The following is a 14861-nucleotide window of genomic DNA, read 5'->3' as shown; positions in this document are numbered from 1 at the left end:
ACAAATAACAGGCATGATTAACTAATGTAACATGTCAGAGAGGGTGATGTAATAGACGTTCGAGAAAATGGGAGTAGCACCCATTTTTTATTTACTTATACACCTTTAAAACTCTTTGAACCTTTATTTAAATCTATATATTTAAATACTGTATAACACAAATCACCTTCATAATACTTCCAAAAACCATGCGATATATCAACATATAGCATTAGAGGACATGGAATGTGGGATTGTGCAGTATCGGAGTGAAGAAGAAGCTGCTCTATGGCTATGCACATCTATGATGATCAATAATCCCACCATATCCAAAGCTGTTGTCTCAACGTCATCGTATGATAAGGTGTGGCTAAGTATCATAATCTGGGTATAAGTTGATGTACAAGACTGCTTCAGTAATGCTAAACTTCCTCCATTTTTAAAAATGATCTCACATTGACTGCCAACTCTTACAGTCTACACAATTCCCAGTTGCAAGCAAAGTATGCAAGTGCATACACATTATTTTCAAATTTTACCCTTATATGAGCAAATCTCAATTAATTTATTATCCATTGCTGATGAAACCCCACGTTGTGAGAAAACTCGTAGAAGGCAGTGAGTAGGACAAGATTTTCAATTCTGTACACCAGGTAAAGTGCAGAAAGTATTCACACACCATGACTTTTTCACATTGTTATGTTACAGGCTGAAGTTTAAAATGGATAAAATTGAGATTTTTTTTGTCACAGATCTACACATAATATCCCATAATGTCAGATGACATAATGTCAGACATAATGTCAGACATAATGTCTGGCTGACATCATAAGTCAGAGGTCATGTTAGGTAAAAATACTGTTACTGCTATAACTTGTGAACCAGTGATGGGATTCTGACCAAATTTGGTACAGTTATGTAAAATGATATGTGAATGATGAACTGATACCATTTGCAGGTGCATATTTTACTAAAAGGGAATATAATAACCTTCGGTGGAACGTTTTGGGATCCCAGCGAGTGTCCTAAGGTTGGTAGGAGGTTTCAGAAATTCCTCAATACAATTATGATTTTGAAATGCGATAAACACGTACCTTGCTCCCGAATCCAGAAATGACCAGATAACAACGGTCCACTGCTTTGATAATACTGTATCTCAACACAATCGTGATTTAACATTATATTTTGATTTATTAATATAATTGTATTAATTACCTCCGCCATCAAAGGTGGATGGAGGTTATGTTTTCACCCCTGTCTGTCTGTCTGTCTGTTTCTTTGTCTGTTTGTTTGTGAACAAAATATTTTTAAAAGGTTGTGGACGGATTTGGACGAAATTTGGCAGAGATGTAGCGTATGTCACAAAGACGAAAGGATTAGATTTCGGTGAAGATCCGGATTCGGATCCGAAAGGTTCAAAGGCCAAAGTCTGTAATCGGTCTATAACTTGAGAATGGCTGATGTGATCTAATTCAAACTTGGTGCAGATATGTATAATGATGTAAAGATTAACTGATTATATTTTGGGGTCCCAGGGTCAAAAGCCAAAGGTCAGATGTCATGGCAGGTAAAAATGTGATAACATGTGAACAGCTGAAGGGATTTAAATTAAAACTTGGTATAGGTATGTATAATGATGCAAGCATGAACTGATTAAATTTTTGGGTCAAGAGATCAAAGGTCATATGTCATGCAAGGTAAAAATGTGATAACTTGAAAACAGCTGAATGGATGTAAATCAAGCTTGGTACAAGTATTATAATGGTGTAATAATGTGGGCGGAGGCATATCGGTCGACGTCGTGACATCGAAGAGTGTCGTTCTAGTTTGGCATTGAATCGACGTTGGTGTTACGTCATTCCTAATGGTAGATTATGTACTGAGTACCACGGGTTTTTCCTTTTTTGCTATTTGTCATTGCCCTTCAAAATGGCACGTATGAATGCAGATGAAGTGGCAAAACTTGTCATGGAAACTGATAACGGCAATCATAATTATTATGTCGATTTATATTCACCGAACTGCCAGCAGATTTTGTTGCGTTATCTGGCACAGCAGAATATTCTGTTTACAATACAGCAAGTATTGTAATCTTTTCTAAGAGAATACTCAGTGGCCGAATCTGGTACACACAGCACTACGCGTATACTCGTAGTCGACAGTTAAAATCAATATTTTATTAAAACTGAAGTATATACTTGAACACCGCACGAGTTATTGTTTCTATGAACTCTCTGGTTTCATTTGTGATGTTTATTTTTGGCTGCTGCCTACCTTCCTCTATATTTTCTCGAAACCCAGAAACCTAACCCCCTTATTACTATATAAAATTAGTTTTAAATATCGCGGTTTTGAATATCGTGTTATTTTCAAGAACATAACCCCCGCAATATTTAAGGGTTTACTTTATTATAATCAGAGCTTAAAGCCTTGGCACACCAAATTCTTCTGTTATTGTTATACACCCACCAAGAGCTAAGTGCTACTTGCCAATAAACACTGACTGGAATGAGGTCACCAAAAGATAAAGAATAATTTGTGAAAGAAAAAAAAACTCACCTATATTTTCTCTTTAATGCAATATTAACTGCATGTGCATTAGATGATCCATCGACACGTTTTCCCTGAAGGAACAAATCAGAATTTATTTCCACAAGTTATAAAGAAAAAAAAATTGCTGCTTGCTGTTTGACAGTTCCATTTTAAATAACCATTTCTTATTTTAAACACAAAAGGCAAAATCATGATCCAGTCATCAGTGTAATAACTATCTAAAACACACATTTGGTTTCCCACAATATTCATTTACCACATGCAATAGGCATGTTTATGGAATAAAAGTTGATCATCTTTCGATTGCTTTCCTTTTTTTTTTTCATAACCATCAAATAGCCTGATGAAGTTGTATTTGTATTTACTGATAGACAATGAAAGGAAAGAAAGAGTATATGACGGGTTCATAAAATACTTCAGAAGCAGTTTCACGAAGAATGGTCTTTGTTCATTAATATGAAGCACAAGCCTGTGGGGTCGCATCATTGGCTGAGAGCAGTTCAGTGCTGTTGATGCAATGTCCTCCGCTGGTTAGAACAGGAGTTTGGAATTTGGCCATGGTGCCGGTGATAGCTCGTCTACTCTTTGTGAAGGACACCATGGGATGTCCACCAACGAATGTGTCAGACAGGACGCCCATTTTCATATGAGGGACGGCACATCCATTGATGAACTCTGCCTGTGAAACACTGGTATGACAGTTTATAGCTGGGTCGGGATTCAAACTCAGGCTCGACAGCTTAGAGGTGAGTGTGTGTACATCTAGCCCACCCTGTCAGCCACATAATCTTGCGAGAGGAGAAGATTGATTGTCAAAGTTCAATAAATGCTTTGAACAATTGCAAAAACAGTTTTAGCATTTTCTGAAACGTATTAGTTATTGGCCGTATTGTTGCAACGCAAACAGCTTCTCAATAGCCAATTTACCTCCAGTGTGATAATACACATTCGAGATATCTGCACTTTATTGGAAGAAGGGTTGATGTCCCCAGCGAGACGTTGAAAGCTGGTGCAAATCAGTGCGAGCCAAGGTGTGCATCATCCAGTAAGAGGACAGATTCTTCTGTCCTGCTTGCATTCATACAAACTCTCAGTGCGATCACACTCTGAGGTCTCTGTACTTTATATGTTTTGAAAAAAATTTTTGTGTATACATACTCGAGGCTCGTGGAAGAGCTCAAACACTGCACAGATCAGGACACAACAGGATAAAAGGAACAGTAGAGGGGAGAACACCAACTGTAGAGTTGAAGTACAAAATAGAAGGATTGTTGGACAAACAATGGATGTGGGGAGGAATAGGGGGAGGGGAGGGGTGCAGGAAAGTATGCATTGGGTGGACAGGGTGGATACAGAAGGAAATGCTCTGGAAGGAAAAAGTGGGAATTTGGAAGCTGGTTTCACAGCCGGGGGAACAAATAGCAGAATAAATGAGTGGAGGTGAGTAGTGATCCTGGATTCTGTAAGTTTCACCAGAAAGGGGTTCATGGTGGGTCAGGAGGGAGGAGGAGCACAGAAAGAGCAGAGAGTGCAAGATCAGAAAGGAGGTGATAGAAGACAGAGAGACCACCCATCTACGATGGAAAAGTGATAGGCCCATATACTCAGCTTCATCATAGGAGATTCCAATCATCCTGAAGGCTTTGGTTTCCACAGCATGGTGCAAGTGCACAAGTCCAAAGTGGGGTGCAGTATTCCATTAAGGCTTAAGCTGAGAATGAAGGCCATGTATGTAGAAAAGAGTTCAGGTGTGCCAAGGAAGGACCTTTTACGGCAGAGGATGCCCAGTCAGCAACTGGGTTTGGAAGCCAACTTCGAAATGTGGTTTTCCCAAGAAGGATTGTGGCTGATCGTGAGACCCAAGAGTTCAAGTGACAACTTCCTCAAGAGGATTGGAAAGTAGATGGGGGTGAAGGGGGTTGCCAGACAGCTCTTTCAGAGAGAGAGAGAGAGAGAGAGAGAGATGTGTCTGGATTGAAAGACACATTCCAAGTGTTTCCAGCTTGTGATTTTGTCAAGGTTTGAAGAGAGGGAAGAGGATGCTGCCTGCTTGTCTGAAGGATGAGGGATGTCACAGAAAAGGGTGGAGTCACCAGCAAAGAGATAAAGAATATTTTCCAGAGTCAGAGATCGTTGATGAAGATAAGGGACAGAAGGACAGGACTGGGAGCAGAACACTGCCTTGGGAGACTCCAGCCTTGACAGGGAGAGGAGATGAAAGGATGCCATTGAGAGCTACACATTTGGTATGAGAGTAGAGAAAGCCATAGGCAAATGGTTTGGAGGCCAAGGAGGGGTGCTACAGTATTGACGCTCAAAATGTCTAAAGCGACAGCCTGATCCCATTGGGGCCTCCATTCATTGTTGGGAGAGCAGAAGCAGCTTGTCCATGGTAGAATGGCCCGGTTTGAATCCGAACTGATTTAATTTCACGCCGTTAGAGAAAAGGGACAATTTTACGTCAACTGCATTGCTGGATTCCATGACCTTGACTGGAAATAAGCTCAAAGGCCTGTAGTTAAGAGGATCCATTTTTGCACCTTGCTTATGTAATGCAGTGAAGTTGGCTGTTGTGCAGATGGAAGATGACAGGGCAAATGATAGGGTGAACAGAGTAGAAGGAGGTTGTGCAACATCGGCAGAGCAATGTGCACTGATGCTGTCCAGGCCAATTGCAGAATCAGTTGAGGGTTGCCAGAAACTTCTCCACCTTCTCAGATGAAAAGAAAAAGTTGAAGAGCAGTTCGGTATGACTGGGTAGGGTGGGTTCACAAAGTGAAGGGTTGGGGACACAAGGTTTGGAAGCAATTCACTGCACACAAAATCAAACGAATAACATGTATCTGAGTCATATTCATTACGTGAAAACATTTGCTATTCCAATACCTTGGTTGTAGAAAAGCTGCCAAAACCCATCAGTTTCATCATCTCAACTTCCTCTTCTGACTTTCCTTCCATGTCCGCTTCTTAAAGAGGGACATATGCAGAAAGGCAGGAAAAGAAACAACACACAGTGTAACTATGGGATCAAATATTGATATTTCATTAATATGTTAAATAATGTCAAACACATAAAAAAGAAGGGCTCAAGGCTTTCTTTTTAAAAGAACAAAATACTAAAAACCATGTAGTCTGAAGTGTATAGTCTAACATCAAACTGCCTGACAGATATATTAATTTTAGCAGGTTGAAGATGTTTTCTTTCAGGAGTAGGTTGTAGACAGCAACTGCCCAGGGTAGCACTCCCGTTCTGACTTAGGTGCGTTAAAGTGGTGCCCAGAACAAGTTTACACTCTCCATGTCAGGATTGCTGGTCTTACTTTCTGTCTCACTCAAACTACAGCTACCAGGCTAGCTTCAACCTCTCTTTCTCGCAAACAAACATCATACACTTTTCTTACTTGTTTTCACTCCTCACCTTTGCATCCTCTCTCTTATTTATCTTTCCTCCCATTTCCTCAGAAACGACCAATTACATATGAAAGAGCCCAAAAATTTAATGCCCCCTAGTTCCCAGCATTATGGTGTGCGAAGAATCTCCAGTGACCTGCCTCTCTCTGCTGCCAAAGAGAGTGGAGGACGGGAGGGTGCTCAGGCAGTAGTTGTAACGGTCCCTCGCAAGACCCTTGTCTGTTGAATCAACGTGACTCTTTTTCAATTATTCATTTCACCAACATTTGTGGTCTTTCTTTGAATCTTTCCTCTGTTGAACATCATCGAGCAAGTACCTCCTAATATCTTGCTTCTCTCAGACCCAATTGTCACATGATGTTCTTGTTAACTTCTTTAACATTTCAAAGTACAACCTTCACTCACGATTGCACTTCAGAGGAGTGTGCATATACTCCAACATCAACACACCTGCTGTATGCCTTGTGGAGCTTGGATCTCCAAACTTTGACATATGGCTTAAGATTTGTCTCCCGACCATCACTATTTTTCTATATTTCACTTACTGCTCTCCCAACTCTACAAACGTTATAGCTTTCTTTGATTATCTTAATTCCTGCCACGAGACCATGACATCCGAACACCCTCAGGCAGAATTCCTGTATTTAGGAGACTTCAATGTACACCACAGGGAGTGGTTGAAATCATCCCACACCGATGTTGGGGGAGATGAAGCTCTTACATTTTCCATTCCCAATGATTTGTAACAAATTATCACCCACCCTACTCATATCCCATATCGTCATGACCACTCTTCCAATACTTTGGATTTGTTCTTCACCTCCAATCCATTGCAGTACAGCTACACAATTTCACCTCCAATTGGGTCTTCTGACCACAATCGTGTGAACATCACTTTACTTACCACCACTCCTTCGCTTCCGACTGCTCAGACTAAACGCCAGTATTGGCATTTCTAAAGTGCTGACTGGACTGGTTTATGAAACTTCTTTTCTGATTTTCCCTGGAAAGATTACTGCCTCTCCTCAGGAGATGCCTCTATCTATGCTGAACGTATAGCTGAAGTTATTGTTGCAGGAATGGAGCCTTATATCCCCTTCTCTTTCAAGTCTATCGCTCCTACCAACTCTTGGTTCGATAATTCCTGCTCTGCGGCCATTCGTGCAAGGGATGCGGAATTTTGGGACATGGAAACACTCTTCTTCCTCCGACTCACATCCAGCTTTCATTCTGCTAGAAATCATTGCAAACATGTTATTCGTGAGGAGAAGCATTCCTTTATCCAAAAAAAATGTGACAACTTCTCATCTTCTTCCACTAACATATATTTCTGGTCATTAGCTAAAAGTATCTCCAACAACTTCTGTCGCTCTACCTTTCTTTCACTATTCTGTTCCGATGATACCATCGCTGTCTTTCCGACTGATAAAACGACCCTTTTTGGTTCTATTGTATTCTCCAATTCCACAATGGATGACTAGCATTCCATCTTCCTCTGATTCAACCCTTATCAATCCTATGCCCCTCCCTATAATCTCTTTTCATGGAATCAAAAAAGTACTCCTCTCTCTGGACACAAGCAAGGCGTACGGACAAGATGGCATTCCTTAACGTGTCTTGAAGGAGTGTGCTTCAGAACTTATACCCGCGCTTGCTCGTTTATGTTGAAAAATCCAAACGTTTCCTCTTTTCTGAAAACATGCCTTAGTACAGCCTATTTTAAAGAGGTGTGATCGTTCAAACCCTTCCAGCTACCATCCTATTGCTCCAACTTTTAATATATATTTTTTGTATACAGAATCGAGGCTCGTAAGAGCTAACACATTGAACATAAAAACATGCAGACACATAAAACATAGAATGAAGGGAGCGGGAGACAAGAGGGGGAGAGAGAGGGAAGCACACAAGCACAACAGTAGAGAACAGGGACGTCAGTAGATCTGTGGAAGGGTGAAGGCTGGGGGAGGAGGAAGGGGTATTCAGCATAAAGCAAATGAACACTTCTAGGAATTTCAGGAAAGAAGTTCGGGATTGAAAGAGGCGGATTTGGGGTGTTTTAACGGGGGTAGAAAAGATCATGGTTTTGGATGGAGGAATTTAAGAGATGGTGGTGAACAGCTGTTTTAAAGACCTGGAGGGTGGAGAGGGATTGAAGAGAGTGTGGGAGATTGTTCCAGAGGCAGGAGAAAAGAGGAATGAAAGAGTGAAGGTGAGCAGAGAGTCTTGGTTTTGGCAGTTTCACCAGAAGAGGGTTGCTGGCAGATCTTGTGTGTCCTGCAGGAATATTTATGGGGCAGAGCACAGACTTTAAATATTTCAAAAGTCTTTGAATGTCTTCTCAATAACCATTTCCTCAAGCATCTGGAATCTCACAGTCTTCTATCTATCCATCAATATGCCTTTCTCAAGGCAAGATCTATCAGTGATATCCTTTCTTACATTACAAATGCCTGGGCCTCTTCTCTGAGAGATTTTGGGGAATCCTTTATTGTAGGCCTTGATATCTCAAAAGCCTTTGACAGATTTTGGCATCGGGGTCTGATATCCAAGCTTCCCTCTTTCGGCTTTCCTCCTTCACTCTGCTCTCTCATATCGAGCTTTCTCTCCGACCGCTCCATCTCTGTAATTATTGATGGTTTAACATCTTCCTCCTTCCTTATCAACAGCGGTCGTGTCCCTCAGGGTTCTGTCCCGTCTCCAATACTTTTCCTTATTTTTAACAGTGACCTTCTTTCTTATACAAATAACCAAATGCACTCGTATGCTGATGACTCAACATAACATTCCTCCATGGTTTTCCCATCTGCCCCATCTTCCCTCACTCAATCTACAACTCGATTGATGACAACCACCTCTTTAAACAGTTCATCTGACTTATCAACTCTCCCAATCTGACCTCAAAACTCGACCCGCTCGAATTACAAAGCAAAGTTGGCTCTCTTTCTCTTTTCTACAGATATTACTTTGGTTTCTGCTCCCAAGAACTTGCTGCTTGTGTGCCTCCACCATTTGCCAGACTACAGAATACTCGACAAGCTACTATATCACATGATTATTGTGTGGCCATTGGCAACTCAAGGGTGGCCCATTATGATGTTTGTTTCTTTCCCTCCACTGTCAAACTCTGGAACTTTTTACCTTCCCATGTCTTTCCAAACACTTACGACCTTCCCCTTTTCAAAAAGCAGATTTTTACTTCCTCAAAAACTCTTAGACTATTTTCTGTTTCTTCATTTTTTAAATCAATGCAGCTTAGCTCTCTTATTTAAGGCCTGGCCTCCATGAGGACGATATAGTCCATGACTGGAGCCTTCAACATAAAAAATAAAAATAATACACAATGATAAATTTCATCAAATAAAGCCTAATAAATTTGTTCACCATAAAACGTTAACTTTATGTCACATTCCATAGAGGTTAACTGTAATTGGCTTTCAGTGGCTAAAATCCATCCTCTCAAGTTGTCCACTGGCACAGATTGACAAAAGTCTTCACAAAAACAAGTGCAAACCTTACATTTCCCTAACTTAAACTACAACTGCCAATCGTTTGCCCATTTCATTAAAGTAGACCTTGAACATGGCCCCCTCGTAGATCCCTTTAGGGATCGATTTTTTTTTAATGCTGTGAACAAACTTTGGTACATCATGGGTGTTGAAAGTTGTGGTTCAGTCTCGTCGAAATTGTGTGTGTAGTTTCTAAGAAGAAAGCAAATACCTATTTTTGGGGTGAGGGTGTGGGAAAGCCCGCTGTAGACCCCCATAGGGCCCAATTACTTTTTTTACTGCCGTGAACAAACTTTGTTGCAACATGGGTGATTAATGTTGTGGTCAAGTTTCATAAGAATTGCGTGTGTAGTTTCTGAGAAGAAAGCAAATACCTATTTTGGGGGGCAACCGCCAAACTCCCCCCACCCCCCATAGACCCTCTCAGGCCCAGATTTTTTTAATGCCGTGAACAAACTTCGATACATCACGGGTGGTGAAGGTTGTGGTCAAATTTCATCGAAATTGTGTGTGTAGTTTCAGAGAAGAAAGCAAATATCTATTTAGGGGGTTAGGGGCGGTCAAACCAGGACCCACTTTAACCACCCCCAAACACCGCCCCCCCCCCCACCACCCCCCACCCCCCACCCCCAGACTTCAATTTTCTTATTGCCATGAACAAACTTCAGTACATCACGGGTGATGAAGGTTGTGGTCAAGTTTCATCGAAATAGTGTGTGTAGTTTCAGGGGGAAAAGCAAATTCCTACTTTGGGGGGTCAAACCTGGATCCACTTTGACCCCCAGTAGACCTTCTTCGACCCCGAGTTGTTAGGGTTTAGGGTTAGGTTCTTTTTTAATGCCGTGAACAAACTTAAGTCAGAACATAGCAAAAATCATTTGTGCCAAATTTGGTCACAATCCCATCAGTAGTTTCGAAGAAGTTGCAAGTGCTTATGGACTGACGAACGGACGAAGCACCATCGCATAAGCTCCCCGGAACTTCGTTCAAGGCGAGCTAAAAATTACGACAGAAACGCCTTCGCGTAAATTTTATTATATACACAAAGAATTAAGTTAAGCACCCCCCCCGTTTTTTTACAACCTCGCACATTACAAGTTTGTTGTCGTCAAAACAGTGTAATATACCCATGATATTGCTATATTTTCTGGAGAAGTGATATTATGGTCACATAAAAACATAACAATCATGCCGTTTTCAATATTTTATTCTGAATAATTTAAGGTGAAATTTTTTGGGAATTTTAGGCATATTTTCACCTCAATTTAAGTATGGAGCTATAGGTCCATCACGGACAGTGTGGATGACGTTTATGTTTTCTAACGTACAGTCATTGTTCTGAGAAGACCTCTAGCGATCTTTGCGTCAATAACGTGTGTAGGACCCACGTGATCGGATCACTGACTCAACCAATCACTTTTTTTCACTTTGATCACTCAATTTCATCAATGGATAATTGCTAATGTCATACCAATCATTATTTGATCTCACATACCTTAGAATATATGCCAATGTATACATATACACAAAGAATATATATTAGGGGGTGCTTACCTTAATTCGTTGTGTAGGGGTGCTTAACTTAATTCTTTGTGTATATATAGAGAGATGAGAAGATCAGACAGCCTCCCCCAGATAATAAAAGTTCACTACCATCAGGCAGTGTGAAATTGCATCTGAGCACAGAAAACTCATGTGTTCACAGGATGGAACTACATGTATTTGAATGTGTGGGACACATGCAAGTTACATTTGATATACATTTGCCACACTTTAGTATGATTGAGTCTGAATATTTTCTTGTTTTTATTGTAACTTGTACACCTGTTCCCTACGGGAGCAGCAGGAAGGGTTATTCCTCTCTGGCTTATATAGATTACAGTAGATCTAGGTCAGGCCTCAAGACCATCAGATGTGTGTTCATTTACCAAGTTACATGTAAAGCGCTTGCCAAGTGGCTAAATAATTTGAGCATGCATTCCATTCAAAACCATTGACAAGAAATGGGTGGCTTTGGCAAGTGCTAGCTAGCCGTTTGGTAACTGAATACACCCTGGGGTTTCCTCCCTTTCAGTTTAGTGTTAAACAGTAGAATCAACCGTTTTAAAAGGTAATCATATGCGTTTGTGATTTGTAATATTTTTTACTTCTGGTAGGGGTAATGAAAACGGCATGATAAGCGATTTATTCACATTAACACGGCGTTTGTTAAAGGAGAAAACAACCCTTGGAGAGGGGATATTATTAGTATTAATATAGTTTTGTAATAACATTCATATTATGCTATTGTCACAGTATTATTATTACCGTCACCTGAGGAGAGGGTATTGCATTTGAGTCCATTTGTGTTTGTTTGTCCGCACAGAATAAATATGATTTTCTCTGCAACCATTGGTCCGATTGACAGGAAATTTTCACCATCGGTGCAACTCCACCTGTAGAATTTTTGAATGATAATTATGGCGTCATAGGTCACGTGGTCTGGTCGCCATCTTGGAAAAACCAAAAATATATGCACCTCTATATCTCCGAAAGCGCTGAATAGAAAAAATTGAGACATGGCTCATTGTAAAGAACTCTCCATGGGGAATAAAATATGTTAATGATGATGTCATAGGTGCCTCCATCATGATGTCGTTCGAAAAGTAAAAACTTCATCAGATCAAGATGAAATTTATTGAGCATAATCTAGGAATAAATTAGTTTAGAAAAAAAAAAATGATGACGTCATCTGTCACGTGGTTCGGCCGCCATATTTGTTTTAACACAAAAGCCTTAAAAACCACTGGAAATACATGCTGGTGAGGGTTTGCAATCTCTGATTGCTCTTTCTTGTTACTTTTGTAATGAGAAGCGGCTTTGGAAAAACGCCATGGAAAATTCCTTGGGAAAAACTCCACGGAAGCGGCAGGAAGGGTCGATGTTTTAACCCTTGTGGGGTATATACAGACTTGGCATTTAATATGGAATATATTTTTTTTCTTGACTTGGGCTTACTTTCTTAACTCAGTATATCAATCTGGTGCGTTTCTTTTACACTTTGGTGATTTATTTGTTAAAAGAACCATGTCACTGATTGTCTGTCACAGCAAGAAGTCAACAACAGGATTATATCACAGGTGGCGTGACAAAATGTACGGACAGGTACATTTGATGATTGGCTTCACAGTCGGGTATACAAGGGTTGTTGCATTCTGTATTAGTGGAAAACAACTGCTGCACGTCTACAAAAGTTATTGCCGCTTCCTCTGGAGATGGTCCGTCAACTCGACAATGCTGTTTGTCATGGAGTGGTGGCTTTACGAAATTCCGGCATGAAACAGTGTGCTATTGCTCGGCAGTATGGCATCACTCAAGGTCAGGTGTCAAAGATCCTGACACGAAATGCTCAGAGGGGTGTCCCTACTCCAATACCGAGGCCAGGACGTCCCCGCAGAACCACAAGGAGGGATGATCGCCAGCTGCACCCGTTAGTCCGCAATGGCCGTACCAAGTCAGGTAATCAGCTTGGGGCTGAGTGGCAGCAACTGACAAATGTGCCTGTATCCAGAAGGCTCGTCGACCAACGACTGGTTCAAGCAGGCTATCGTGCCAAGCGTCCCCTGAGAAAGCCACGTCTGACCAGACAACACCGCCAGCGCCGATTGCAGTGGGCCAGAGAGCACCGTCAATGGCAGCCAGGACACTGGAATCACGTGATCTTCAGTGACGAGTCGAGATTTCTGGTCTATCGTCAAGATGGCCGCGTCCAAGTGCGCAGACAAATGCATGAAGCCTACAACAAAGATTGTATCGTGCCAAGAGTCCAAGCTGGAGGTGGTGGGGTGACCGTTTGGGCTGCTTTTCATGCAGGGGGCAAAACTGACCTGGTTGTTCTGAATGGAAACCTGAACCAGTTCAAGTACAGGGCCATTCTGGAAGAAACATTGCTTCCATTTGCTCGTGCAGCCTTTCGAGGAAACTTTATGTTCCAAGATGACAATGCACGGCCTCATCGTGCTCGCATGATCCAACACTTTCTTGCTGACCGTGGTGGAGAGCATATGGAGTGGCCTGCCAAGTCCCCGGATATGAATCCGATAGAGAACTTGTGGGCAGAATTAACGCGTCAAATCGACCACTTGGACCAGCAGCCGACCTCTGTGCGTGAATTGCAGCAGGGTGTCACTGCATGGCAAGCGATTCTTGTCCAAACCTTGGCAAATCTCGTGAATAGCATGCCTCAACATGTACGTGCTCTCCTGAATGCTCATGGGGGTTACACGAAGTACTGAACTGTAATTTTACTGTCCGTAATCCTAGTCGTAATTTAACTTTTGTTTTTGTTAAAAAAAAAATTGGCTAATGTGCAAAATAAAGAGATACTTCTGGAAAACGCACAGAAGTTTAACACAGTACTGTCCGTGAATTGAGTTCGATATCAGTTAACATCACTTTCAAGGATCAATTTATTTGCTTCGAAATGTCAAATGTGGTTTTTGTTTCTTTTAAAGGTCACATTAACAAAATCTAGAATAATTTCAACATAATTCAATGAACGTTTGGTTCGAAGACATCTTGAAAAGTAAGTTCACCCCCACAAAAAATATATTCCATATTAAATGCCAAGTCTGTAGATTATAGTCCATCTTCCCTCAGGTGCGTTCGTCGACACGATAAGCAAGGATTGCCTCATGGGTGCCTGGATTCCTCCAAATTTTTCAGATTGGGGAACTTGGTCCCACAAGCAAGAGAAGAGGAACAAATGAATGGAAGTGAGCAATGAGCCTCGGTTTTGGGAGGTTAACAAGCATAGGATTAATGGCAGACTGTGTGTGGACTGCAGAAATATGGGAGGGAGAGAGAATTTGTATACCGAGTCGAGGCTCAGAGAGGAGGTGGAACATAAAATTTTACCTTGAAAATAACCTTCAATGCCAAATTCAGAGATGGCATCTGCCCACATCATGTTTGGTATCCCATGCCCTTTGATCTAGTATGGTCATTTGCTATTAACACAGAAATTGTGTCATTTTGCACAAAACAATATATTGGCAGGCCGACCATACGGCTTTCCGATTCAAACATCAACACACTTCCAATGATCTTCCTTTTAATCCCTATGCCCTGCAATGAGACCTTCCTTTCTCCATCCATCCTAACCCCTCTTAGGCACTGAGTGCTCATGCTAGAGGTTTTAGCGATTGCTTATAGTGCACAGGGGTAGCAGCACTCTTGCATTTCTATACCTGAAATCCAACAGAAAGCACCTTACAGATGGAAATTCAAAAATGGCCCCACAGTGTCTGGAACAGATTTCGCAGATAAAATCCAAAGCTGCCATATAAAATTTCATGAGTTAATCTGCCAGGAAACATTGCCTTCACTACTGCTGCCTGATTAAGGGATGTTTGTTTAGAGTCACCTCTTCTA

General features: G+C 41.3%; 1 protein-coding gene across 1 annotated transcript in view; it reads right to left on the bottom strand.

The window, feature by feature from the left end:
• Positions 1–14861, bottom strand: part of SNRNP27 (small nuclear ribonucleoprotein U4/U6.U5 subunit 27) — a 51748-nt gene that overhangs the window by 4415 nt on the left and 32472 nt on the right. The window contains exons 4-5 of the mRNA XM_068098023.2: positions 5419–5498; positions 2539–2603 (exon numbers count right to left, since the gene is read on the bottom strand). Of these exons, the coding sequence (XP_067954124.1) occupies positions 2539–2603; positions 5419–5498 (145 nt within the window). The remainder of the gene's footprint in view (positions 1–2538; positions 2604–5418; positions 5499–14861) is intronic.

The sequence above is a fragment of the Myxine glutinosa genome, chromosome 1 (assembly GCF_964187855.1).
Source record: "Myxine glutinosa chromosome 1, kmMyxGlut1.1, whole genome shotgun sequence".
Lineage (NCBI taxonomy): Eukaryota > Metazoa > Chordata > Myxini > Myxiniformes > Myxinidae > Myxine > Myxine glutinosa.
The sequence above is the reverse complement of the archived record's forward strand: the minus strand, read 5'-3'. Positions and strand labels throughout refer to the sequence as shown.